At 54.5% G+C, this 10,127-nt stretch overlaps 1 protein-coding gene and 1 long non-coding RNA gene across 2 annotated transcripts; one reads left to right on the forward strand and one right to left on the reverse strand.

The window, feature by feature from the left end:
- The first annotated feature begins 2,414 nt into the window (after positions 1 to 2,414).
- LOC310889149 (cyclin-dependent kinase 4 inhibitor B-like) lies at positions 2,415 to 5,565 on the forward strand. Its single transcript, XM_083816219.1, has 2 exons — positions 2,415 to 3,062; positions 4,102 to 5,565. Exons 1-2 carry the CDS (start codon positions 2,922 to 2,924, stop codon positions 4,369 to 4,371), a joined length of 411 nt encoding a protein of 136 aa, XP_083672345.1. The 5' UTR covers positions 2,415 to 2,921; the 3' UTR covers positions 4,372 to 5,565.
- LOC310889150 lies at positions 5,469 to 8,591 on the reverse strand. The gene is made up of 2 exons (XR_014576403.1): positions 7,506 to 8,591; positions 5,469 to 6,392 (listed from the first exon to the last, which is right to left on the reverse strand). It is a non-coding gene; the product is annotated as an uncharacterized lncRNA (long non-coding RNA).
- Positions 8,592 to 10,127: the final 1,536 nt, after the last annotated feature.

Below are 10,127 nucleotides of genomic sequence, written 5' to 3' on the forward strand. Positions count from 1 at the left end.
GCACAATTTAATCTTGCACAATTAACTCTGAAACCGGAAGAAGGCACTTCAAAGAGTGTAAAAACCCTGAAAGCTGCCACTGATTGGGCAGTGAAACTGTCTTTCCACTAGCAACAGCATATTTAAAGCAGAAGGAGAACACTGTCTGAGATTCCAGCTCCAAAGCCAGGCTGTTTTCAAGTGGTGTGTCGTATTTTCTCTCATGGACGGGTTTCCACTTTTTGGTCCGGAGAGTAAGCATTTATGAATTTGCATAGGCACATTTTTTTTGAGTGTATACTGCCTTTCTCTGATAGTGTGAGGTGGTGGATTTTTTTTTATTTTTTTTGTTATTATTATTTTTTCCTGAACTTCTGGAAAAATCACCAAATATGCCTTATTTTTTATTCACGAATATTTGACAACGTTGCTTCTTGAGGTTTGTAAGAAATCCCAGCCTCTTTGGAGAGCAATGTGAAGAAAGGTTTTTGGTTTTGAGCATCTTATCTACCACATAGCCTTGGAGTAACAAGAGATTTAAAAACACGAGTAGAAAATCTGTGTTTCTTTACAGATGATTTTCATTATTTTTATGAAAAAAGAAAAAAAAAAAGGCATCCCCTGCACAAACTAGGTGCACGAATCCTTTAGAAATGGACTGGTTTTTATTACCTTATGGATGAACCTCGTCATTGGCAGCAAAACATTGTCAAAATCCTTTCTCTGTCACTAGTGTATATCTGCCTTCTAACTGAGGGCTGGGATCGGCATTCTGTCTCTACCAAGCTGATTCTGTAATACTGCGCTGTTCACTCTACTGCTGTCAAAATTAGTTTGAAGTCTTTTTAAAGCTTAGCTATACCATTCACTACTTGGGAGCTGCACTGTAAAGTGGTCTAGATGCCGGGGTATATAGATTTAACTCTTTTTTTTTTTTTTGATTATAGAAGTCTGAAATATCTTTATTTTTGTATTTTTACGGCACCTAACGCTTGAGTGTAAATCCACTAAGACGGAAAGAGATCAAAATAATAATAAAAAAAAAAAGAGGACATCGGGAAATCAGTAAACTATGTACAAGCGCTCAATAATTTAGCGAGAGCAACTCTTAATATCAAGAAGCTCTTTGTCGTGCATGGAACTTTACTCGTTCCTACACATCTGAATGTAGAAATAACAGTCAGTGTGAACGCATAGAAACAGGATTTGGCGCTGATTCAATTAGAGGAACATGCCACTCATTGCAAATAAAACCATAGACAAACTGAAGACTTTACACAGACAGTTTTCATTGGCTACACCTGTTAGCCACCTTCTGTTTGTTATCGGTGGAAATCAGCGGCACTGTCTGGTACTGAAAACAGAGAGCTTTCTTGATAGTATAGTAGTATAGCTATGCTCTTCTAAGGTATTAGGCCAAGGAAGAAATGTCACTGTTCTGATAATAGCTGTTTCGAGTAGAGATACGGGCAGCATGACTGCAGGAGGATTGAGAAACGCAGGCTGCAGGTGCAGAGCGGAATTGTGGAAAACCTCTCACGATAATGATTTTAGAGGCTCCGCCTGCCTGTCTCCGGTGCACTAAGGGGAGGAGAGAGCTCCCTGTCGCGACAGCAGCGACGGCAGCAAGGGCTCCTTCCTCTCTCTCCTCGTTTCCCCATGGTACCCTCGCACGGCGAGGAGACCCCTCGGGCCTCAGCTCCCCGCGAGCAGTGGGTCTCGCTGCGGGAGCGGGGCGGCGTGCCGAGCCCCCCGCAGCACGGACGGGGCGGACGGACCCTCGCCCCCCGGCCCGCCCCGTGCCCGCCCCTCCTTTCCCTTCCCTTCCCCGCCCCGGCCGGAGCGGGGCAGCGGCCGGGGAGAGCTGTCCGTGGTGCTGCCGCCGCCCCGAGCCCCCCGCCCCGCCGCGACCCCGCTCCGGGGGGGGAGTCCCTCGGTGGGGCGCGGGGTCGGGGCCGCGGCCGCGCCGAGGGAGGGCTCGTCCGCGCTGCGCGGAGTTTGTGCGGAGGGAGGGTTCAAAGTCCCGGCTTGGTTTTTTATTTAATATAAATGTATATATACAATGCTGAGAGTTCAGGGGGAAAATGGAGTCGCAGCCGCCTCTCGCTCCTGTCGGCGTGCTCAGTGCGTCGCTGCACGTCGTCTGTCGCCCGTGGCTGTGCGAGCTGAGGAAAGCTCGGAAGGGTTTGCCGTTTACCTTAGGAGGGTGGAGCGAGCCTCCGGTGGCCGTGGGTGCCCGGAAAGGACGGGGAGGCAAGGTGTGGAGAAGGAGCCGGAGGAACGCGATGCGGGAGCGGCTCCGTCGTTGACATCACCCCACGGTCCCCGTCGTCCTGACGGGCATCTGCGTCAAACCAACGCTTATCCCGGAGTCCTTATCCTCACGCTTTGCTCAGGCACAAGCGAAAACGCCGCTGCCCTAAAGGGAGAAGCAGGAAAAAAAAAAAAAAAAAGGTGGAAGGAGTGAGGAGACGGGACACGCCGAGCGCCCTGCCCTCCCGGCCCGGCAGCGAGGAGCAGCCCGGGCAGCCGCACGGCCGCACAGCACCGCGCAGCACCGCGCCGCCCGCTGGCCGCCTCTCCCCGACGGGGCCGCCGCGGTGCCGCTGACATCAGCGGCCGGGCGAGGCGGAGCCCGACGGGGCCGGTCCGGGGCGGTCCGGGGCGGAGCGGCCCCGGCTGCGGGGAGAAAACAAGCGGCGGGCCGCCTCGGCGCTGACCGCGGCCCCGCAGGTGGAGGTGGCCCCGCCGACGGCAGCGCGCAGGCGGCTCGACGGCGGAGGCGGCGGGGGCCGGGGGCGGCCGGGGGCTGCCGGGCGCCGTCGCCCCGGGGGTGCGGGCGCGGAGCCGGGCGCGCCCATGGGCAGGGCGCCCCCCGCGGGCCGGCATCGCGGCCGTGCGGCGGCCGCGGCGGTCGATGTGAGGCCGGGCGGCGCCGGGGCATGGCGCAGCGGGCGGGCAGCGCGGCGGCGGACGAGCTGTCCAACGCCGCGGCCCGCGGGGACGTGCAGCGGGTGAGGGAGCTGCTGGACGGCGCGGCGGACCCCAACGCCGTCAACTCCTTCGGCCGGACCCCCATCCAGGTAGGGAACGGCGGGCGAGGGGGCGGCCCCGGGGCAGGGGTCCCGGCGGCGGCCGCCCCCCGACGGCCGCGCTCGGCGGCTGTGCAGCCGGCGAGGCACCGCGGTTCCCGTCGCATTTGTGGAACTGCGAAAGCCTACAACGGCCGCAACAGAGAGGTTTTAGTTTCAGCAACCCCGGACTTTGTTTTAACCAACTGAGATAGGATGACTCAAAACCGAGAGCTTTAATGCTCATCTCGCAATAAACATGTAATAAAAAGTAACGAGGCACCTTTTCAGAAGGATTTGCCCCTCCGTCTCATCGTCGCGTTCTGCTCTATAGGCCTATTATTTTTTCCTCTTTCCCACGGAATAATACATACATATATATATACACACACATATATATACTGTTTAAATGCATGTATATATAATTTATACATTATTTAATATATAATATATAAAATAAGTATAATATGTATGGTATGTATAATATATTTATAATATTTATTTATTCTGTTTATACATATATATTATATGTATGTATATATATATATAATTGTTCTCACGGTGTATTAAGTGACGAGCAGAAACATCCGGGTGTGAGAGCCTTGCCCAGCAGACACTGCAGGTACACAGCTAGCACTCTCTGGGGGACTGGCTGCACCCATTTTACAGTCCCGTGAACGTACAGACAGAGGTAGCGCCTGGAGGAACAACAGAAACTAGATTTATAAACCCGAGTTAATTTCCGATGTGCTTCTAGACAGCTTCTTCACAAATTTTAAAAATAAAACGAAACAGGAATAATGCCAGGAGCTATACGTAGGACATGCTGCCAGCGCTTGCAGAACTCTCCCCTACAAAATGTCGGTGCAGCATTTCACCAGAAATACCTGTCCGACACCGTCCTCCGGCGTGCTTTTTTTCCGCACCCCTGTACAACACGGATTTAGCCTGAAGGCGCGACGGGGTGCGCGGGGAAAAACGCAGCCCAGGGGTCCGCGGAGCTCCCGTATGGGCCCGCTGACGCCGTGTCTCCCTCGCTCCCTCCCCGCAGGTGATGATGCTGGGCAGCCCGCGGGTGGCCGAGCTGCTGCTGCAGCGCGGCGCCGACCCCAACCGCCCCGACCCGCGCACCGGCTGCCTCCCCGCGCACGACGCGGCCCGCGCCGGCTTCCTGGACACGCTGGCGGCGCTGCACCGCGCCGGGGCGCGCCTCGACCTCCCCGACGGCCGCGGCCGCCTCCCCCTCGACGTGGCGGCGGGGGGCCCCCACGGGCCCGTGGGGCGCTTCCTGCGACAGCCCCCGGACGGACCCCTTCCCTAATTTATCGCCCGGGGCGGCGAAGTTCGGCGGGGGTTTGCCCGCCCGTGCTTTGCGCGCCTCCGTGCTTTGCCCTCCCCTCTCTCCCTTTTGCACACTGTGAAGATGAATATGAAGGATAAAGCCGCACGGATGGCACAATCAAGACCTCGTGTCATGGCTGGGCGTCGTGTTTGCCCTCCCTCTCCGGGTCCCCCGCTCGCGCTGCAGACCCCTTTGCCCAAAACTGCGAGGCGCCTTCCCCCGTCTCCTTTAAGTAAAATAGGGCAGCGGGGGCGTTGGACTCTGTCTCTCCCTAGCAAAACAGTGGGAAACTAAGGCTTTGGCAAATACCTTCTTAAAACCACGTAAGGTGCTGTACATGTCTGTGCATGGGCCCGTGGCGCATCCGTGGCTCCTCTCATGAGGTTAGTAAACATGGGACCTGGAAGGAGAAAATAAAGAGCGATTTGTGTCTCTGCAAGCCCGATGCCGCCCTTGCTTGACGTGATACGTGCAGGTGACCTTCCCTGAGCTACTGCAAGCTTAACGATATTTTGCAAGAAATCATGGCTGTTGCAAAACGAGGGCGTCACGTAGCTAAAAATTAAAAAATCGTACGTCCAGGCTCGGCCCCAGCGTTTCCCCAACCTGCCTGAAAGAGGAACACTCGTTGAAGAGACAACCGAGCCGAAAGACAATACAACGACTCTGCTCCTGCAGGAGGAGTGGGGTGGAGCGGGGGGAGCTAGATTAATCGCCTGAGGACTGATGCCTGTCTCTGCGGCTGCACAGGCGTGGGAAAGACTCGCGTGAACCTCCCACGCGCGACAGCCCCGGAGCTGGTCACGGAGAGGGCAGCGAGACAGAGCGGCGAGGCAGCTCCGACCTCACACCCCGGCGTAAACCCTGTGCACTTCGTCGAGCTACCCGTGAAGAATCCGAGGCAAAAAGAGGTTTCTCTTCGATGTGCATTCATTGTTTCCACCTCTTTTATGCATAAACAGTAAGGATAATATATATGCTTATATAACTTAATGTAATTTATTAAAATACGCCATTCGCGACAACATAATTTCATGCAATGCCTGCTTTATAATTTCTTCGTGTAAGTTGACATTTTATAAATGCGTGGTTATGCCGTTTATCTATTTAACGTCTCCATTTCGGAAAAAGATAAGCACACACATATGTATATATAAAAACGTTTTGATTGTCTATCAAGCCTGCGTATCTCCTTATCGTTGATTTTTTTGTATGCAACACGTTCGCGCTAAATTACGACCACATTTTTACGCGCGTAAAAATTCACGAAAAGCTCACGTTACGTTTTATCTACACTTGTTTAGTTAAGCATTGCCTAGGGTGTTTATTATATGCGTATATTTTTGTAGAGAATATTTTTTAAAATCGCGGCGGGGGATGATGCCGCTCTACCTCTGGGCGCACAGCGCAGCCACGAGCAGCGGAGGACGGGGACGGGCGGGGGGCGGCGGGCGCTGGGCTGGAGGGCGATCAGTAGCTGGAGGGGGGGCGGGATGCAGCCCGGGCATGGATTTAGGGCAAGGCTAGAGCCTGGCGACCTCCCTTCGTACGAATAGTAAGGTTTTAATGAGCTGCTCCTCCAACCTCAGCTAGACCAGGTCGTATTTAACAGGTCGTTTTCGCCGAGCACCAGAATTTGATTTAAACCATTTCCGTTACGTGTTATTAGAGTATTTCCATTACGGATCGTGAAATAGCAACGACAACAACATCAGTTATAAACCCAACAGTATCGCATAAAATCGGTGGGGAAAAAAAATAATCAACTCCCCTCGGTTGCCCTCCTTACACTGCCAAAAGTTCCCTCAAAACCCAGCAGCGCCAAGTGCCTAATTGCCATAAATCTGCCTCACCGCCTGGGTCTGGACCCCTTGCTCACTGCGGGGGACACTCACCGGGGGCGGATAGGGTTTCCCCGGCCCAGGGCTGGCTCGGCTGCGGGAGCTCCACCGTCGCCTCGTCTTCCCTCACCGGCACGGGCTGCGGGGCTGCGAGCCCCCCTGGAAACGACAGCGGTTGTGAGCAGCGCACAGCAGCAGAAACGCAAATTTCCGAGAGCTCCGCGCTCAGTGCCTCCCACGTCTCGGTTTTGGCACCGCCCGTGGAGCCGGACAAGGTGGGATGGATGCTCGGCCAAGCGTTCAGCGTTGGTGGGTATTTGGGTTTCTATTGAGCGAAGTGCACGCTCGTCCTCCCACCGCCGCTCCGGCACCTGCACCCTGCAGCCCGGCGGGCGTTGCGTTGCATTCGCTTCTCACGGTTTTGCCTTGTGCGCCGGGGGGACGAAAAAAAAAATCAGAAAAAAAAAAAAAAGCAACCAACACAACAACAACCCGCTATCTATCGAAGAGACGTTTTCATTTCGAAATGGCTGATTTAAGTCACCCGTTTCCCAGGCTCGAAATTGGATTCGCTCCAGGCAAAAGCGCTACGGGCTCTTCTTCATGAGCATTGTTACGGTTACTCCGTGCCGGGGCAGAAGAATGAAACTTCCATTATTTTCGGTGTTATTTCTGTTTGTCCAGCCAGGGGAAGGAGGTGTTTGTTGGGGGTGGGGGTGGGGAGAGGGGGGGGTCCCACTCGCATATATTCGGAGCTGTCTCCCCTCCCCTGCCCGGGGCCATCCCCAGCGGCTCCCTGCAGTCCTCGCGCACCCCCATCCCCTCGAGCCGAGCCGAGCCGAGCCGAGCCGTGCCGTGCCGTGTCCAGCCGGGCCAAGCCGTGCCGAGGAGGGCGAAGATGCTCCGGTAGCACCGGCAGCCTCCCAGCCCACCGCCCCTCCCCGCTCTCCGCACCGAGGTAACCCCAACACAGCGACCGGAGGGGAGGGGGGGAGGTGGTTTTTTTTTGGCGGGGGGATTGTCCCCGCTAGGACGGGACGGGGGCGATGGGGGACCCCAAGCTCAGCCCGGCGGCGGCGCCTGCATCCCACCCGAGGGGATGCGCCGGCAGGTTGCAACCCTGCGCTGCATCCCCCCGGGCTGCCCCCACCCCCGGGCCGCCCCCCACCCCGCGCTTCCCAAAATCACAACCTCCAACCCGAAAGCAAAAGCGGGCCGGTGTCAGCGAACACGGCCGGGGAAGAGGGCGGCGGAGAGGAAGCAGTTAATTACCCGTGTCTGTTACCGGCCCGGGGGGGAGAGGAGACGAGATCCGCTTTTTTAATTTTTTTTTAATTATTTTTCGCTCCGCTACGCAACGGCCCCGCGTCGCATTCAAATGGCCACGTGACGAGGAAATAGCTGCTCGCCCGGGCCAATGCTGGCCCGCGCTCCTAGAGCTGCACGGATCCGCTAGCCACCGCCGCCGGGACCCGGCCGCGGCCCCGGGGGGGCGGTCAGGGGGTCGCGGGGCGGCATCACGCCTCCCTCCGCGCGGCACTCGCGGGGTTACCCCCCAAAAAAATCAAAAAAAGGAGGAAAAAAAAAGTGAAATCACCCCCCCCACACACTCCCCAGGCGGAGCGGGAGGCGGTGTGGTTGCGGGGGGGCGGGGGGGAAGGCAAGGACATGTCGTCAAGGCTTTATTTGAAAGCCCGCAGAGGGCTGCGATTGGACGCCTCCCGCGGACCGATCGGCGGCCGTGCTCGGCGGGGGGAGCCGGTGGGAGGGGAGAGCAGCCCCGCCGCCCCCCCGGCCCCATCCCCCGCCGCCCGCCCGCCTCCCGAGGCGGGAGCCATCACCATCATCATCATCATCATCATCATGGGAGGCGTTTAACGGCAGGGGGAAAGGGGAGGGAGGGAGGGAGGGAGGTAAGGCGAAATGAGGAGTCGTAATTAGCCAAAAGGAAAAGAAAAAAAATAAAAAAGAAAGAAAAAGAAAGAAAAAAAAAAAGAAAAAAGGAAGAAAAAAGGAAGATAAAAAAGAAGAAAAAAAGAAGAAAATAAAAAGAATAAGAAAGAAGAAAAGAATTAAAAAAAAGGAAAAAACAAAAAAAAGAGGAAAAAAGGAAGAAAAAAAAAGAAGAAAAAAAAAATCCTCTCCAATGAATGGAGGGTGAGAGGGCCGACTCACCGTCGGGGCCCCGTCGGGGAGGTATTTCTGCCGCGGCCCCGCCGCCGGGGGCCGCCAGGCGCCCATGCCCCCCCGGATAAGGTGCACCGTGCGCTGCCGGCGCCCCCGCCGCCGCCGCCTGGCCCTGGCGCTGGCGCTGGGCTGGCGCATCTTCCGCGGGGTCGCCGCCGCGCTGCGCGGATGGGGGCCGCCGCGCCTCGCCCTCAGGCTCGTCCTGCGCAGGAGGCGCCGCGGGAGCCCCCGGCACGGGTAGGGACCGGGGAGCGCCGGGGGGCGGGGGGGGGGGGGGGGGGGCGCAGAAAAAAGGGGGGAGATCTGGGGTAGGTGGGGTTGCGGAGGGGACGGTGGCGGCCGCTGGGAGCGATCGGGCTGCACCGGGAGCACTGAGGTTTGCACGGTCCCGGCAGCATGCTCGGGGTTTTTTTCTCTTTTTTTTTTTCTTTCTCTTTTTTTTTTTTTTTAATTTATTAATTTATTTATTTATTTTGAGCGCGGCAGGTTACTGACAACTCTCCACGACCTATTTCTGCCTCTTCTCTCCCCCCCGACCCCCGAGATATTTTCTTTTCTGCTTCTCTGCGCTGCTCTCAAACCAAAATAGCCCCACCGCCCCTCGCAGACTGTTCCTAGCGAACGAGGAACATAAACTATTGCCCTGAAGAGAGAAAATGGCCACTGCTTCCCGAGCGTGTTTTACTTTTCACTGCTGCGGCCGACAGGGAAATACACCGGCCTGTTCTGCCTGCCCTCGCTGTTACATAAATACCCACAATAAGGGGTGGAAAGGGTAATTAAAACTCACGCTCGCAGGACCTCCGGAGACACCCGGAGCTCGGGTGCTGCGAGAGGAAGGCTTTTTCCTGATTTCGGCATGCAAAACTGGGCTGCTGAGGATCTGCGCAGCGCAGCTTGGGCCTCCATCATTGTGTACAATCGCAGACATAATGAAAAATAAAGCGATTGTTAAGTTTGGTGAGCATTTAAGGGTTGTTTTGTAATATCCTCGCAGAGGAACACACACCCTTCTCTAACCGAGAACACAGCCTGGGGCTATGCAGAAAGACAGAGGGAGAAGAGAAGGAAAGTGGAAATAATTGCCTGAAAATACCTACGAAAAAAAAAAAGGAGATTTTCCTTTTTTTTTTTTTTTTCTTAAAGGCAAACAACAAAAATAAACCCTTCAAGCTATTAGACTCGAGGTGTGGGGACAAAACAATTCACACTGTGTCTGCTCCAAGCTCCTGTTAAATCACTCTCGGCGCTTTCTGACGATCAAGTGTGGTGATAGTAAATTAAAAAAAAAATCAGAATCAATTTCTAGTTTTCTTTTTAACCCTAAAATGCCTAGTTTCTTGCATTTTTAGTAGGCCTAATTTCTGATTTTTTTCACGAAATAGATGAAAAAGAAACCACAAACTCTGGCTGACCCTGAAAAGCACGAATGTCGAGTGTAAAACATAAATATGCAAGGTGCTGTTTATCTCACAGTAAATGCGAGGTAGAAAGGACAAAATATATATATTAATAACTAAAAAAAAAAAAACCAACTTCAAGGATCAAGCAGTGTGGCATCTGTTTTTTTCTTTTTTCGTCTTTTACTTTTATTTTTTTTCTACACTTGCCATAAACTCTACTTCTTTCTTTCTTTCTTTCTTTCTTTCTTTCTTTCTTTCTTTCTTTCTTTCTTTCTTTCTTTCTTTCTTTCTTTCTTTCTTTCTT

Source organism: Anser anser (assembly GCF_964211835.1).
Source record: "Anser anser genome assembly, chromosome: Z".
Lineage (NCBI taxonomy): Eukaryota > Metazoa > Chordata > Aves > Anseriformes > Anatidae > Anser > Anser anser.

What these genes read in the sequence shown, in the direction of transcription:
- LOC310889149 (XM_083816219.1), top strand. Translation starts at nt 2,922, where the DNA reads ATGGCGCAGCGGGCGGGCAGCGCGGCGGCGGACGAGCTGTCCAACGCC. An exon ending in TCGGCCGGACCCCCATCCAG is followed by an intron (nt 3,063 to 4,101) that starts GTAGGGAACGGC and finishes CCCTCCCCGCAG; the next exon opens with GTGATGATGCTGGGCAGCCC.